This window comes from Branchiostoma belcheri, unplaced genomic scaffold (genome assembly GCF_001625305.1).
Source record: "Branchiostoma belcheri isolate BF01 breed outbred unplaced genomic scaffold, Haploidv18h27 scaffold49, whole genome shotgun sequence".
Lineage (NCBI taxonomy): Eukaryota > Metazoa > Chordata > Leptocardii > Amphioxiformes > Branchiostomatidae > Branchiostoma > Branchiostoma belcheri.
The window spans coordinates 1,353,239-1,371,597 of NW_017804120.1; the positions used below are offsets into that span (position 1 = coordinate 1,353,239).

The 18,359-nt window shown below is 38.5% G+C and overlaps 1 protein-coding gene and 1 non-coding gene across 2 annotated transcripts in view; one reads left to right on the plus strand and one right to left on the minus strand.

Annotated features, from left to right (window-relative positions):
• Nucleotides 1-12,795, minus strand: part of LOC109479452 (doublecortin domain-containing protein 2-like) — a 28,909-nt gene extending 16,114 nt beyond the window's left edge. The window contains exons 1-3 of the mRNA XM_019781417.1: nucleotides 12,246-12,795; nucleotides 11,528-11,670; nucleotides 9,421-9,487 (exon numbers count right to left, since the gene is read on the minus strand). Coding sequence (XP_019636976.1) covers nucleotides 9,421-9,487; nucleotides 11,528-11,670; nucleotides 12,246-12,386 — 351 coding nt within the window. The 5' untranslated portion in view covers nucleotides 12,387-12,795. The remainder of the gene's footprint in view (nucleotides 1-9,420; nucleotides 9,488-11,527; nucleotides 11,671-12,245) is intronic.
• A 2,091-nt stretch (nucleotides 12,796-14,886) lies between these two features.
• Trnae-cuc lies at nucleotides 14,887-14,958 on the plus strand. Its single transcript has one exon. It is a non-coding gene; the product is annotated as a tRNA-Glu (tRNA).
• Nucleotides 14,959-18,359: the final 3,401 nt, after the last annotated feature.

Consider the following 18,359-nt stretch of genomic DNA (forward strand, 5'->3'; position numbering starts at 1 on the left):
GTACGTTGCCAAATGTTGGCCAAGAAAATCCAACGGGTACCGGGTAATAAAGAATATGGGCATGATGTGGCAGCGTTTTTTTTTTTTCTAGCGTTCGTATCATAAAAGTAAACAAAATTTCGAAGTGCCGATTACTCAAAAATGGCCCCTAAAAATCCCAGCGAACCATCCCAGCATGTCGTTAACTTGGCGTCGATTACGACAACTTTTCTTTTGGGAAAAATCCACTAAAATTAGAAAATAATGCTTGTCTAGCAACCAGATAGGGCTTCAGATATTTTCTGGGCGATATTACCCTGGATTTTGTCGTAAAAATGAGCCAAAACTGTGGTAGAAAAGGCCGAGAAATATCCAACATGGCGTCGCTGCGGAAGAAGGTCATTTGGGGTCAACGGAAGATCTCATTTTTTACGGGGAAGACTGTGTAATATTTTACCCGATTTCTTGATTTTATTGCGGTAAATCGACATCGACAAATACAATATGGTAGCTAAAAATCGTAAATATTAAATGACTTGCTTAGTTTGTTAGAATTTGTTCTAATTTAGAGCTTTGAGGAGTTCGTATTTTGATGAGCACCACCCATGACAATGGAACATTCAGACAAATTTATGCACGCGGCGATCGCGAAAACCGGCCCGAAAATGACAAGTTTCTCGCTACAATACGCGTTTATAAACGTCTTCACGTCGAAGATTTGCCGACGCGTAGTCGAAAAAAATTACTGATTTCCAAAAAATTAATAAACGTACCGTGCAAAATAAGAACGTACCGGGTGGACGTTCGGGCCCAAAAAAATCGGCAGATGAGATGAGAGTAACAAGAATGAATTTTTTTTTTTTTGATTTTGCGATTTTTTGAAGCGGCGATTCCGAGAACCAACAAATTAAATTGGTGTGGCCTAAGGAGAAAAAGTGTGAAATAGCAATATTTGGAAGGTTGAAATTTTTACAAATTTTCTGAGGAGAAAAAGTGTGAAATAGCAATATTTGGAAGGTTGAAATTTTTACAAATTTTCTGTTGCTTTAGTTTTGTCCTAGTGAGATGACAAAAATTTAAAGCTTGGACAATCCAGGTTGTGCTAATCACTGTCCAAATAGCAAAATGAAATTTCTGTGTTACACACAAATTTCAACTGATAACTTCCTATTCAAACTACAGACTCTGACATAACTTATTAACCAAAATGACTATTATATATAAACTCACGTTTAACCAACTGAAAATCACCTTGGTAAAAAGGGTAACAATCACAACCAATTGTTTCACATTCCCAACAAAAAATACCCTTTAAAATTCAAAGAATAACTGACCTATTTTGGTGACTAGCTACAAAGCTTAGGTGAATGCTGTGCACCAATTAGATTAAACAGAATCTCGCTTACCATGCTGTATCTCCTTTGAAAACGAAATGCCAAATAGCGTTACATGTTTCAGGTAGCGGCAGTGATTTGGACGCATTGTGTGGTTGCTTGGAAACAACCTGTGGCGTCGAGGCTTTTATGTCAAGCACGTTGTGGTTTAAAGAAGCGAACGCTTCAAACGTACATCACGGAAAGGTGTGGGGGTTACTAGGGAGACACTAAAACAGGCCACGGAACAAACTCTCACGCGACAAAACAATTAGAATAAGTCTTGGAAAAAGTCCTGCAAATATCATAGGGGCATTATATGTATGACTGCATAAAAATATGTAGTTTACCCAAAATATTCTTTAACAGTTTGTAGCTATCATTTGCATGTTACAAATTTTCTTTCCATTTCTACTTGCAGTTCCAAGAAAATCTGCCAGGGGGAGTGTTCTATCTTGGAATGGTTTGATAGTTAATACATGTATACCAGTCATACTACATGTACATGTAGATATAAAAATAATGAAAAATATTCATGAACCACTCTTTAACAGAATTTCAGTTCTTTCTTTAGTCAATGCATAAAACCCATAAAACAAGACATATTGAATACTCAATACATAGAAAATGGTCTCCCAATGACACATATATAATACATAGAACTAGAGCTGTGTACCTAAACAAATTTTAGGTACAGGTACAGGTACAGGTACACAGGTTTAGGTACAGGTCCGGACCTGAACCTGTACCTAAACAATTCGACCAATTTATATGCTCTTCTGAACTCCTTCAATAACAAAAAAACATTAATAAACTTGTTAGTTAAGGTTTATTCTTTGTTTATGGCGAATGCTCAGATAAAATATAGGCAAAACTAAAGATGTTTTTGTTTTCATGAACACACTGTCCTTACACAGGCACCCATTTGAGGTCACAAATAGGCATAAAATTGGTGTGAAATTGTTTAGGTACAGTACCGGTACTGAGGGATTAGGTATTTTGGACCTGTACCTAATCAATTTTTCCGGTACAGTATCGGTACTGCGTACCGGTACACAGCTCTACATAGAACAAATTACACATGAATATGGATCCTGGGCAATATTAAACTTAATACACTATGACAGGTGGCCACAACTTTCATTAATCAATGATATATGTTCAATATTTAGTCTACATACCTACATTCAACTTCATAATCTTCAACATTGATTTTCATGTAATACTATGCATATAAATCAATAATTTAATCTTTCTCAAAGTTTACACGCATTGTAAATGTTGGCATCCATGGTACCATTGTAGATTGAACACAATAGACTACGATAAGAAATACAATGTGAGCAAGCTACTGAACTTTTAACACATTCAAGGATAACATATTGATTGTGTTTTGTCAATGTCTGGAAGAAATCTGTATCTGTATCAAAATAACTTTTTGATTATTTTGAAAAACACAATCCTAGGTTGATAACTCTGAAATCTGAAGACCCAGCAACTTTGGATAAAGCACTTTAAAGGCATCCAGTGCAGTTTTCAGGGCTTGGAAACCCAATTTTTCAAAGCCAATATTCTAGTCATTTATCTACATACTGAGTTGAAACCACACTATCCAAATGTATATATTGACCTTCATGGAGCAAAAATGACAAAATTCTGATGGAAAATGGTTACTGGAAGGGCCCTGGGCTGATTTTTAGGGTACCACCCAGAAAATAAAGGACTCATCTTGGGGCTTGTTTCTGCAGTTTTAAAAGCCCGAAGTATGAAATACTGACTCAAATGTGTTGTCAATATATCACAAAGATTGCCTTATTCAGAATATTTCCAGTTTTGCTGCCCTGAAATCACATTTGATGCCTTTAAATGGTCAAAACATTGAGTCCACCAAATCTTGTGGCTAGCTTTTTAATGTACTGCTCTACCTAATCTTTTCAGTCAAAGTGGAAAATTACTGTCATCATGGTATGTTTACGCCCTCATTGTTGCCTGTGTACGATGTTGTCCTGACAACGTTAAGCTTTGTTTCGTCTATTCTCCACTCTTTCCCTCCCTCCTTCTCTTACCCCAATGTCAAACATGTGCCCAGCTGATACAGGTGAACTACTGTTAGAAAAACATGTCTTTGCTTTTCTGAAAACACATGACAAGCGAGTTTGTGTCCTTGACGTATTGGAGCATTATTACGCCCAGGGTCCGTTGCCCGTGTAAAACCAAACACGAGCGCTCGCGAGACAAAGACGGCACGGTAAACTCACCCCTTTGTTTGGTCACGCTTCTTTCTTTCGGTAGGGTGCAAAATAAACAAGGTGCGGCCGTGAGGTCGCAAACATAACACATCGGTAAGACAGGTGTATATTTAAAGAAGTATAGTGTGAAATTGTTGGAGTAAATCTTCCAGCAAACACTGTGCAGGATTGCTTTCTTATCAAAGTCTTTGAAGGTTAACCTTTATCTGTGAACAGCTTACAGGTGTGTATATAATAGTAAACTCCGCAGTTAGGGGGTTAAAAGGGATTAAAGCTGGCTTACACGGAGTACAGGGAAGGTCGTTGATGTGTTTATGGGAGGTGTAAAGATGTTGTACACTGTTCTATCAAAACAGGGCATGTTTGTGTATCGGTAAGTTCACCACTTCATAACCCTACAATGACCACCTGCACAGCGGGAGGGGGGCTTGAATTGGTGTTGTAAATTCTTTAGTGACTCGACAAAACACGGGAGAACACAACAGGAGTTTTGTACGTCTTGAACTTGAATCTGGAAAGCTGTGACCTTCAGCAAGGTCAAACCATGCCTCGAATATTGAAAACTAATCATCTATATTTTTTTGCTCTCATGCAATTATAAGACAATTACTAGAAATTAAAGGCAGGAGAAAAATGTATCTAAAATTTTTTGTCCAGTGATTCCACATACATTGTATTATCAAAATCCTGGCTTAAAGTACATGAATGCACATGATGGAAAATCATTCCTTGTTTTGTATGGTAGGCTGGTTTTAGCTATTTATGGGTGGCACCCAAAAATAAAGGACACCTCACGTAGCTTGCAGCTGTTTTGGGGCTATTTCAAAGCTTCTAAGATTATAATGAAAATGTGCTAAGAAATGGCAGTAAATTTTAATATCTGACAGATTTCTTCATCCTGAATATTTTTCTGCTTTGTCACTCCAAAATATTGCACTGGATGGCTGAGACAAGTCTTTAAATTATGACCTTGCCCCCCTCCCTCATCCAAACACATCATTACAAATTGGGCGGATAAGCCACAGCAGGGAGTAGAAGGTTTATCTCTGTATGGACTCCACTAATCGCCCTCAGCTGTTACCCCTCTTTCTACAAGAACTTCCGATATTTGGTGATTTCCTGTATTCAGCTGTTAGCCCCGTTCATAAAAGAGTTGCTAATATTCTGTGATTTCCGGTATTATCCCGACTTAGCGGCTAAGCCTGGCAGAAAGAGCATTATGTAGAATTGAGGCACTCAATCTGACAAAATAAGACAGATGGGACAAAAAAAATGTAATCTTTGGTAGGGGTAATATTATAAGACTTAGGATTTACCTAGTACTTATTTTATAATAATACAACATGGAGCAGATGTTTTAGGTCACACCAATTTGATGATTTTGTTTCTCAAATTTGACATAAAAACTAAAAAAGTGAATATGAAATCTATATACAGTACCTTGGTAACACACATATTTAGGGAGTGAACTAGGGTCTTTTTCTCAAAATTTTACTTTTTAAAACAAAATGTCTGGGAACCAAGCAATGGAATGTGTACATAGTACCTTAGGTATGACTTATTTTTACTACAAATTGTGGGAAAAGATAATAATTATGAAAATGTTCTAATTTTCTTTTTTCAGTAGTAGTATATTTGGAAGTTTTTTGCTTTCTTTCTGGAATAATACGTCAATATATTGACAATAACCATGGTTTCAAACACTAAACTCAAAGATACAAGATATTACAGGTACAAAAAGATGTCCGCTACACATAGGATTGCTACTGTTACAACTAGCCGCCAAATTGTTACTCTTCTTTAATCTAGGTCAAAACACTTGAATGTTTCCTTCACATTCTTAGCAACCAATCAGAAACTCTCTCCCTACCTCTCAAAGAACCTTTTCGCTTTTAATTATTGGCCAATTACGTCAGAACAATACGCCACCATCCACCCGTACCACGCATCAACTTTCCAAACTCACTGCGCCGCCATTTTTTCCGCAATTTTGTTAATTAAAGAGCCGTGGTTTCAGTTGTCGAGAAAGCGTTTGACAAGTTTGCACAATGCTTCACCTACTTGTTCACAAGCCGGAACATCGGCGGGTATTTTGTTGTTGTTTACACAATACCAGCTGCAACCACCAGCAACGGCCCTTTGAAAGATCAGACGCCAATTTTCCGGAACGTGCGTTACATACGGTGATCATGACCAACATGGTTCAGAGTTGGCTCCTAAAAATGGGCTTATCAAGTTAAATGCTTTTGCAGCCAAAATTCAGGAGTTCAGTGTAGCCTCCAAACTGGGGTTTTGGGGGTCTTCAGGGTCTTTGGGAGCTTTTATGTGCTATTTTCTGATTGCATATAGACAACATAGCCTGCCTGGTTGAATTAGCCGTTTTTTTTTAGAACTGGGCTAATCAGAAAACAGCCGAAGACCACCAAACCCCCAGTTCTATAAGCCTGCTACGGAGGCTAACTTCAGTAAGAGCATACTTAATGTAGACGTCCGAAAGCCATAATTGTATCAGAAACAATGTTGTGTCTACAAAAATGCAGAGCATTTCGGTATCCATAACATAAGGATTTGTAATAATTAGGAATGCAAAATACCGGTCTCCAATCTAACTCAATAGTATCAACACTTAAGCAGAGAACTTTATTTATGCGATGGTGGAATGTTTCAATGACTGCAAATATAGAACAGTGTTTGAAATGAGTAACAAACTAAAAAGGTACACTGACTGGCCCAATTGCTTCAACTGACCATTCATAAACTTAAACTGAGACCCTGAGAAGCCAGAAATTATTACTCAGAAGGCATAAGTCCGGTGAAAACCGAAAAAAGCTCACCAAAAACCAAACACGGCAACTGTCTACCGCACATCCTTTTTATCAGTAATGCAATTTGGCAGTTGGAATCACTGGAAAAAATTAATGAGGTCGTCAGAGAAAATAAAGCTTCAGATCTATCAGAAAGTGACAGAATGGTGCTGCCGTAAAAGAACAACATTCTTGAAGGACAAAATTACTTCATCTTCTATAAAACTGGCAGCTTGTAACATCTCCTGATTTTGACACAAAATTCAGTCAGCTGAATTTATCCAGGTAATTATATGAAAAATTAGACCTTACCCTATTAAAATTCTAACTAAAATTTTAGCTTATGTTTTCAAATAAGTATTCAGGTATATGCAAGGCCATTATATATTAAATATAGTGAAATACCAAACGTCATTTTTTATGCTAAAGAAAATTCTCAGCATGGTTTCACGACTGTTAGTGTGTTACACCGAAGGGTGATTATACCGGCTAAACCGATACAGATTGACAGCGAAAGATCAGACAACGAAGAGAGGCAATCAAGAGGATGTTCAATTCGGCGTGCGACAAAGACACCGCGAGAAAATATCACCGGATGAGCAAAGATCAACGCCCACTGATTTGAGGGCTCGTGACACATGTGGTCAGTACACAGAACAGACCAGCTTCAAAGGGTCTAATTTGTACATTCGCAGGGCAATGCTCTTCCTGTTGTCAATTTGAACATCGGGTACTAATTTGTTGTCACAAAATGCAGCGAAAACCACTGCATTGTAAAATCTTTTTGCAGGGCACTGCCCTTCCTGTTGTCAATTCGAACATCGGATACTAGTAATTTGTTGTCACAAAATGCAGCGAAAACCATTTGCACTATAAAATCTTTACTGCCCTTCTGTTGTCAATTTGAACATCAGATAACTAATTTGTTGTCACAAAATGCAGCGAAAACCACTGCACTGTAAGTGTAAAACCTTTTAGCACAAATGCAGGGCAGTGCCCTTCTGTTGTCAATTCGAACATCAGATACTAAATTTTTTGTCTCAAAATGCAGCGGACTGGAGAAAATTAAAAACCACTGTGCAAAACATAATCCATTTTTGGGACACTGTTTGGAAAAACCTGTATACTTCAGGTGGTTGAGACAGAGACAAGAAGTATATATAGTAATATCATGGAATCGTTTGAGACATAGACAGTTAATGGTAAAGGGAGCAAATATATGGGATTGTAGACAAGTCACATCTAAAAATATGAAGCAACGAACTATATAAAAAAGCTACGTTATGTATATATGTACGGGACATGTAATTCAGCCTCCAGGCTGTGAAGCGTTTCAAATAAAACCCCTCATATATATCTTTTCAAACAGAAAGTTGTTCAACTAGTCAATGACATACATGTAGTAGCAATTTTCATTTTGCATTTCCAACAGTTGCTCCTAAATTATACACCTAGGCCTTTTCACCATTTTGACAATCTATCATTTCTATATTATGACTGACACAAAGACACTATAAACTACAAATCCACCGTTGCCATTTTTCCTTCGTTTCAAGGATTCAAACACGTCACAGCAGCCTTTGTGATTGTCCCGTTAACGGTCTCCATAGCTCGCCGCATGTTGGGACGTCCCAGAGGAATATCGCTTCTGACAACACGCATCTTATCCGGCTTTTGTACGCTAAGTATTCCTCATCAATTATGCACGAACTCTAGTAATCCGTCAAGACCGGTTAGGAAACCGGGGCTTCTTTTTATTCAAGCCGATCGCGTTTACGACAAAACCGCGTGCCGTGACTGGCGTACGATTGAGGGAACACGACAAGTCGCTGACCCGCCCTTATCGAAAACAATCACCTTGGCGTTGGTTAAACACTAGATGTCGTTACGTGTACGTTTTATGGAGTTAACAACACCTAACAATGTTATCAGTAATGAAATCTGGGCATATTCAAAATCAATAGTCTATGTTACTCCGACAAAAGACAGACTGCAATATCTGATGTATGAAAACTTTCTATCTGCTAAAGAATTGTCAAGTACCTATCATGTACTATTATGTACCTACACTCACTTTACATAATAGTACATGGAATAAAGTACTGTAGGCCTAGACCTGTACTAGTATGTAGCAAAACAAATTTGGCCAGTTAACTATAAGCTATATATGTAGATAACTGTCTTTTTTTTAGTGGTAAATAATGTTGTCTTTTTGAACCTCCTTGGTTTAATCTAAAAACAAGTTAGACTCTTACAATAGTTTTTGTCATTTTCAAGTGCTAAAAGTTGTCAATATTTTTTATCCTTGAGATGCAATCTACCTCATAATCTTTAGTGTAAAAAACAGTCCACTAGCTAGTGTTTTATTTTGTTCAGGTACAAGTACAGTAGTGCACCAGCTGTCCAGACCTGTACCTGAATGCATTTACAGGCACAGCCCTGTCTACAAGCAAAAACTGCAAAGACCTTTTTAATTAACGAAGTTATCAAGCCTATTGTGTCGTAGAAATTAAGTTACTCTGACGGGCTTGTAGATATCATCAGCTCCGTGTGTTGTTGCCAGGCAACAAGGTGTGTCGTCCATGTTTACATGCCCGCGTTATCGCTAGATATCGTCGTTAATGTGTTAAAACACGCAAAAACTTGATGTCGCAATATACACCACCAAAATACAACCGAAACCTGTAAAAGAGTTACCAACACAAATAAGGACCACCTGGTCATTATGTAAGAAATTTTTGGTGGTCCCTTGCAGGTACTTTTCCCATTGACATATTAAAGATTAAAATTGCTGATTATGGACTTAGTGACCACCTGTCTACATAGAACAGATTTTATAAGTCACGAGAGGTCTTCTTGGCCAGTTTTGACCAATTAATTACATGAAAATACGACAGGTTACTGGTGTTAGCGAAAAACTGTTGTGTTTTTTTACCATAACCACCGCAAACACGCCACCCAAATGATAAGGAAATACCGTTTTTGGCGGCCCGTCATACTTACATCCCCACGTACCTGTGAAAACGTCTTTTTCGTACGCGGCGACCGCTGTTCCTGCAATTTGGACGCGATGTGTTCGTAGCTGAAAGAAAACAGACGACCAATGAAGATAAATAACAATACAATAACCCAGGGCTTAGCAAGGTTGGAAGTTCTTGATAAACTATACTGATAAGATTGTTAAGTACACAAACTAAAGAGCAAATATTTAAACACCATAGAAAACTGTACGAAAGAGACAGAAATTTAAACCAATCCTACTTCAATAAAGAAAACTTGATACACAATAAACCTAAAAAAATTCAACAATTTTTATCTTAAATTTTCTTTCTATGATTTACAAATTATTTTTGTAACACTCTTGCCATAAAAAGACTTATATTAAAACAAAACATACAAATTCAAATCTTTCCAAAGTACACAAACTGAATTGATCTATTTGCCAAGAGTTATACATACAAGAGGGCCTGCAAGCCCTTTTTCGTAAGGCGTAATCAGGCCGTTTTAGACTTCGTAACTCGTAGGCAGCCTCCTTAAAAATCAACGTAATTCGTAATTGGCCATTAGCCGCAAATCGTAAAGTCGTAATCAGCTCTGAGACTTTAACGTAATTCGTAATAGGCGGCGAAAATTTTGCGTAATTCGTAATCACTACCCCCCTTGCAGGCCCTCATACAAGTATGTTTTCTTACACAGTAGCCACCTTCAGTTTGATATATGGATACTTCAATGTTTCTATAGACCAAAGTCACCGTGAAAATGTCAACATGCTTCTTAAACATTTGTCTCTGTCAAACTCAACATTTTCTTGGTCAACAACTGTCAATTCTTATACGTCCCTTCAGACAACTAGACAAAACGTTCTTAAAGTGTTGAGACAGTTAAAATCCTTAATTAAACTCGTTTTCAACCGTATTTGGGGAGCTTCTACTTACACGCAACATACTATGTGTTTTTGAAGATTTATATGTGAATACGGTTCATGAATACAGAAAGATTTCAACAATAATTTTTAGCAAATTTGGGGTAAGTCCCAATACTTTGATAGTTAAGTGTTGGAAGTTAAAGCTTAGTCTTTATTTCATAATGACTTGTACAACTTTCATGCTAAATAATATTTTTTTAACTTTAAACATAGCAAGATATCATAGCAAAGCTTTCAAATTTGATCAAGATTCAAGTATTCTGGTTTTGCTTTTGTAGCTTCATGTCAATCTATACTTACCGACAATTTTTTTCCACCTATGTGATAATTTGCACATACGATACCGTTATATAAATACCTTCCTACAATTGAGATTACCATGAACAATGGTTAGGAGATACCACGGGTCAAACCTCGGACATAGGTACACAAGTACCATGGGAACAAATGACCGTTTCAATGGGTCAAACCACTTACACTAGTTACAGATATGTTTAGGGGCGGATGATTATGTGTGTCATCACTGAGGCATTCAGCACAAATATCCTACACAAAACCCTAGTCTTAAGGTTAACTGTTTACTTAGCTGAATTCTTGGGACATGACTTAAGTTTAACTTTAAGAAACATTACGTAATGACACAGAGAAAAGTTATGCTACATGTATGAAGCTACACTTACTGCAACTGAACTGGTTTATAGTTTTTGCAGTGGAGTTTTTATTATATTAAGAACGCACAGAAAAAAAATGCTATGTATGACTATGAGCCTACATTCAACTAGAATAAAAAATGGGGTATAATTTTTAGGGTCAAGTCTTTAAAAGGTACCTCTTCTTATGAGTTCACACAGTTAATTCTCCAATACCAATGAAGTGACAGTTAACTAGAATTTCAAAAATGGGGTATGATTTTTGTGCTGGAGGCTTTAAAAAGGCACAACACTCTTCTACAAGTACCATGCGTTATGTTTTTTTTATTTTTAGGGTCAAGTCTTTAAAAGGTACCTCTTCTTAAGTTCACACAGTAAATCCACCAATACCAATGAAGCGACACTTAACTAGAATTTTAAAAATGGGGTATAATTTCTGGGGTTAAGTCTTAAAAAGGTACAACACCCTTAGAACTACCAGTACCATGCGTTACGTTTTTTTTATTAAACTTCACGCAGTAAATCCACCAATAGCAAATAAACCTACTCCACTTTGCGGAACCTCTCGAACCCTCCAGCCACGTATGTTTTGCCATTATCGATGGCCTCCAGTTCCCGTACGCGGTGTCCGTGTGTCGGCGTCCAGATATTCCGCACGGCGCCAAACCGTGCTCCCAGACCGTTCGTCACCTAGACAATGCGAAAGTTCACATCGCACTGGTCAATTTAAACTTCGAGATGAAGAAAATTTTCCAGACATCTTTTTTTTTTTCAAAAACATAAAAATTTTCCTTTAATGAGCATAAGACTGTATCTATGTATGTACACTGTACATAGGTACTAGGTTTGTTACAAAGACTTGGTGACACAAATTCTAGTTCTAGAACATTAAGTATGTCAAATTACAATAGATCACAAGAAATCACTGCTTTTTACTGTAATTACTCTATACATCATAATCCAGGTCTATTTGAGACATTCAAAGACGAACTAACATGAAAATTCGCATGGTATGAGAAAACGAAAACAGTTTTTACTTTAGATTATCATCATTTCTGTCTTCACTTTGATTCTCCTGAAGATTAGAAAAAAATCACAGCTTTTGATAACTTCATATTGTTCTAGAACTGTCTCTGGCTGTTGTTTGTTTACAACATTCTGTACAGAAACGTCCAAAAGATGACAAAAATCCTAGAGTAAAGAAAAAGAAACGCAATCTTTTCGAGGAAGTGTTGTTGAGATTTTGAGAAAAACACAAAATCTACCTGGTTGAGGAAAGAGTCGAAGTTCCGGACTTGCTTTTCGTTGACGACAAACTTGCGCCCTGGGAAGTACAGATCGCCATTTCTGTAGACTGTGACGTTCTTAGCCGTCGGCTGGACCTCTAGATGCTTCATGGTCGCCATTCTAAGGATCTTTCTGGTCGAAAAATTAGGAAAATCGAGGGAGAATCTCAGTCCATGTCTTGACGTCTTCACGGCCGAACCAGGCACTGCGCGCACGGCATGCCGGGAAACCAACCCCCACTGTTTATTTCTCCGGCGTTTGTTTACCTAGCGTCGCCATGGCGACGGGGTGACCACAAGGTTTTGACGTGTGATTGTCCGTGAAAAACGGTTGTGTTGGGGACGTATAAGCTGTCGTGGAACGCGTGGATCGGGTTTTATCAGCCTATTTGCACGAGGTTTGTGTATTTTGGCGCGTGCGGTGAGAAATATCAGCGTTGCCGGGCGATTTAGGAAGGGGCGATTTGAACCCGTAGGATCCTGGTGTGTTTAAAAATTGCGTAACAATTAAAAATTCCACTAGTAGGATCCGGATTACGTCACAATTAGTCATGCCATGATCACGATCATTGGCTGGTTTCTGAGGCGAGATCGCGATCATGTTTTCTGGAACTGGAGATCTGAAAGATCCTGAAATAAATGCCAACTTTCCACTTGTAGTGTTGAGTGGGTTGTGTGGTGTAGAGTTTATCATGCACTTTTACGGAGCAATAACAGTAAGGCTATTAACATGGTAAAATGTTAACCAGAAGTTATTCAAGGCGTCCAATGAAATTTCAGGGCGACAAAGCTGGTTTTTAAAAGTCAATTTTCTGGTCATTCTTATAATTATGTAGTAAGTTGAACCAACCCTATCCCATAGCATACTGATATCTGTGAGGCAAAAATGCTACTGATACTGACGGAAAACGGTTGCCTTGAAGCATGCTTGAAGTTGTAACGTACAGTAACAGTATCGTATCGGCTGGTTCGAGCTATTTATGGGTGGTACCCAAAAAAATGAAGAGAAGCCGCCCCACGAAACGTGTTTTAGGACTACTAGTATTTCAAACGCTTGATGAAATGATGACGAAAGTGTGCTAATAAATAGTAGAAACGTGACAAGTTACATTCATAAACTATAAAGATTATATTTGCGAAACATAAGGTTAAGGTTCACATGCCCTAGCCTGACAAACTACTTCACTGTTAATTCTTTTTCAAACACATTCATATACACAGTGACCATCCCCTGCAACTCTGTACGTCCTTTGCTATATAATGTAATCCAACATCACTGTTACCATGGTGACAGCCGTCAGGTGCAGGTCATTGACCTTACTTGTAACAGAGCAAAATAATTTGTTTTCCTTCTACCAAGGTAAACTAAAGAAGTTTTGAATGGATTGCCATGAAACTTGGTAGGTTGTTAGGTCTTGATGAGACCTAGAAATGATTAGATTTTGGGCCCCCTGGTAGCTTTCCAAGGTACTGCAGCAGAATTTCCGGTTTTGATATCTCATGATCTAGACATGCTCGGGTCATGAATTTTCGATGGTAGATAGCTCTTGTGCTTAGAAAGAAGTCATGTGAGTTTAGGCCCTCTATCAGCTTGTTCTGGAACTGCAGGGCAGTTTGTTTAAAAATCTTCAAGGGAGGATAACCCAAGAACCGACTGACGGATTGTCATGATGTTTAGTACATAGGTAGCTTTAGTGATGCTTGACATATTGAGATGATAATTATGCAAATCAGGAGCTGATTTGCATAATTAATGATATCATAAAACCCGATGGATACCGTGCATCTGCTTGGAGGTTAGTCGCCACGATTGCCCAACTCCACACAAATCAAAAAGGGTAGGACGACGCGTTAATGACATTACCTGACGCTCCAATCAGAGGGCTCAGGTTGCACCCGCCTAATTAACTCCTCCCGGCCCGCTGATTACTTCCGAAAGTAAGATGATTACCCACGGGGGTTATTTGGGAAGGTTAATACGGGACACAAGTGAGTTATCTCCGCGTAGGTGTAGGTCTGATGGTCCCCAGAGATGATGAAAATTGTCTTGTCAACACAGAGCGAAGTCGGCGGTGTCAAATGTGTGGACAGTCACTCCACAGAGATGTACGCGATGTACAAAATAACAAATAAACTGAACTGGTAATCTTGCTTGAAGTACAGCCAATAGCAGCTATTCCTTGTTCCCAGGGCCATATATACGTTCTATTTTGCCAAAATATAGCAGCCTGGGATGTCACCTCATCAAAGCATAGTGTATTCCGGTAAAATTTACCCCCCTCTTTATGTTTTACCCTCCTTCAGTCCTTCTATGTGATTTTTAAAAGAAACTACCGTGAGCGATGACTAGTCTCTGTGTCCTATATAATTATATATAGAGAGAGTATATTCCTTTTATAATTTATTTATTTCTTTCTACATTTCTTAATTTCATTGTTGTTCTTAATTATATCATTTTTTCCGGCTCTCTTTGTTTCACTTTCCTTGTTTTACTTTTTCCCCCACTGAATTCTGGTTTACATATGGTCAAAGTCAAAGCAAATAGTAGTGTGCGTTTTTTTCTTTCTTTCTTTTGCTTCGGTAGTAACAGATTTAGGCAACTGTATCCGCAATTCAGGAATCCCATATGGTCTAGTGGTTAGGATTTGGCGCTCTCACCGCCAAGGCCCGGGTTCGATTCCCGGTGTGGGAAACACTGTTTTTATTTTCTACCGTGAAATTTAAGAAGATATGTCCGTTTGCAAACGTCATACGTGGACGGCTTTGACGGACAACAAATGTTATTTATGCACCTGTCCGTTTGACTTGCAGCGCTGCAAAATTTCGCATGGGGCGCCCTTGCACAGCAAAATTTCTTAACGTCCTACCAAACTTTCCACAGGTGTTCCCATAAATGAGATGATGGCCACAGCAAGTAAATTGTATGGATGACATCCTCCTCAGACCCCAAATCTAATGCGATAGGGGAAAAAACAAGGCGGGCCAAAAAAACAAGATTCAAATTTTGACATCATAAAGCTTGTTAGACAAGAAATGATACCTTTATTATGCTGTGTTTATTGTCAACTATTATAACATCCATTTGACACTGCAAAAGAAAAGTTTTGAATGTTTTTCATTCAGTGAACATCACATATAAAAGGAACAAAATGCATCAAAGTAAAAGCCTCGTCATGTCTCCCTAGGCCTCTCTTCATAGTTATCTGCCATCCACCTTCGGGCATGGCAACAGACATATTTGCCCATTTTCGGCATGTTGACGTATGACCATTGCCAGAGGGCAACAATTTTTTTTCCAAAATCAGGTAAAAATTAATGCTCGTCTGATGTCATCCATAAAAATTATTTGCTGTGGCCTAATGCCGAAATCACATTCAAACACCTGTTTCGGCAAGCACGCACATGCTCACATCCTTTCTGTAGTGGAAGTAGACAAGCAAGGAAAGAAAATACCCAAGCCAGAGACCATCTTTTTGGCGCTCTAGAAGAGATTTGGAAAAGATTTTTGTCTTCTTTTGCCATGGCGGGGAAGAGAAGAGGAAAACGCGGTGGTGGCAAGAAAGGAAGCCGACCTAACTCACCAACCGAAGAAGGGGAAAAGAGACAAACCTCACCAAAAGCGGTACGTATTTGAAAATGTCGGGCGCTCTTTCATACGAATAACCACCTTATTTTGCCTCACATGCTGGTACTAGATACTTTAAAGGTAAAATGTTTCATTCATTTAATGTCTAGGGTCAGGCGTGCGTAGTCCAGTGGTTAGCGATCCTGCCTCTGGACTATTAAAGAGGTTGGGAGTTCGAATCCCGGCTGATGTCGCTCACCCGACATGCACGCTACTGTTTAGGGTCGCAGTCCTTAGGACGGGACGTTAAGCCGTGGTCCACTGTTCATTGTGCTTGTCGAAAGAGCTAGGGGAATTTCCCCGGTACAATAGCGTCTGTCTTCTCTGTCACGACCAGTGGAAGATTAGCTCTTCAATGAGCTAAACTGGATCGAGATCTCTTTCTTTCTTTCTGTCACAAAGCAAAATGTACGTCGCCAAAAAGTTTCAATTTCGTTTATATTTTGAAAGAGAACTAGATCAATGTCAAAAGAAAAAATGAAGAAACGTGACCATGCATGTGCTTTTGAAATTGATATGTCTATCAGCAAAACTTATAATTAGTCATGGGATAAAAATCCAGCCAGTCTAGCAAGCAAATGTATGACCAATTGAAAGAAAATTGAACGGAAGGACCTAGCCTTTCATGCTCAAATATATCTGAATGACTACATACGTAATTCCTGTCAATTCAACTTGAATAACCATATTCCAGCCCTACTTGGCTTATAAATATCCCACTTAGACACATTCCACCAAACACTAACTTTCTTTTAAAGCCCTCAAAACCCGGATATTCAAAAGAAAACGGCAACTTTTTGACGCACATCTCAACCCCAAGAGCGCTGGATAGCACTTCAAAACTGGCACGGTGTCTGACGTTGTGTAGGAGAAACTGCTTGTGGTCTGCAGAGGTCGCGGCCTTATTAGCCAATGAAGAGTGGCGAAGTAGTGAGTGGTTCCGCATTATAATTTGTCACGAAGTCCTCGAAAAATTCGTAAACCATGAAACTAGCTCGGATCGAAATCGTCTTGTGGTCTTCCTTTAATTGAAAATGGTCCAAGGGTTCGAGAGGTTTTGAAAAAAAACTGTATAAGCTAATACAGTACTGACTTGGCCATTTTACGGTTTCAAAATGCCAATTCCAGTAATTTGCATTGCAAGTAATCCTACAAAATACTTTAACTATTACCCGAAATATACTCACTGCCTTCAGAAATTATGTAGGTGACTTTATACGAAAGCCTCTGTAGCTTTGTCGTACTAATAAATATATTTCCCTTAGTTTTTTCATAGTATCAGGGTCTAAATTAGACAATTTCGATGTGTACACTAAAACGTTATGATAGAGTCTATTTCTAATTACGTATACTGTCAGCAAGCATATTTTAGAACAAGTTTATCAGTTACAAATGTAAATTGTTCATCAAAACTACATATCAACGTACATGTGAGTCGTAGGATTTTTGTACATTAAGTTTAAACTAAAAACACACCTTAACTGGGCTGTTACGTTCGTCTTACGACGTTGTCGTATGATTCGAGTGTCGTACGTTGGATTTTTTTAAGCAGACTGTGACACAACCAAAGGCCGACAATTAAGGATCTAAGACAGCTTTTCTGTAACAAGACAGCTAAAATTTGTACAACACCGTGTTGCACGATTGTCGCAAGAATGTCTGTTTGCAATCGTAAGAGAATCGTACGACAAGTTGACAACCCAGGACCTAACTTTGCAGCGTAATTTTTACTCACCTTGGACGTCTGCTCCTGCTTACATGTGTGCCGTACGCCGCTTCTATTCTCCTCAAAGTCGGCCCAGACGTTCTTTTGGTAAGTTTCGGCATCTTGGTGGTCAGAAGATACTCTTTTGCACCAGCATTTTTCATTTCTCTCCCTTTCTAACGCCACCTAACAGCGTTTTGTCAGAGATTTTCATACTTTAACAGGTTTAGAGGGTGGAATTTAACCCTGTCCACTCTCTTGGGTCTATCGATAGCGGGAATTTGAGCCATTTGGTGGTCGTTGAAACACTGAGGGTTGGTTTTGAAGAGCTCTCGGTATTCAGGAAAGCGGGACAGGTCTTTTGAATATACTACAAACAACTTTGCACTGGTCCCACCCACGTCGGCCCTTTTGAGTCCTGAGTGATGAAATCACCTATATTTTCGAGAAACACAAATGTTTTTTGTTTAAATTGGAGTGGATTCTATTGCATTTTCATTATGCATTTTCATTTCATATCCATATTTTTCATTGAAAGAAGTTATTTCACAACGTTATGTGGGTTTCCTCTGTCGCTAGGATTTCAAAGAAGACGTGACAAGTCAAAAGAAACGTTTAATGACACTCAGAAAAAGTAAAGGACAAAATCTTTAACCTGTATATATCTTGTATTGTTGCTTGAAAAACTTTAGACAAGTCAACAGCGCCACCGTGCGATTGGTAAACAAATTGCAAAAAAAAGTTACTTCATAATTCCCACAAT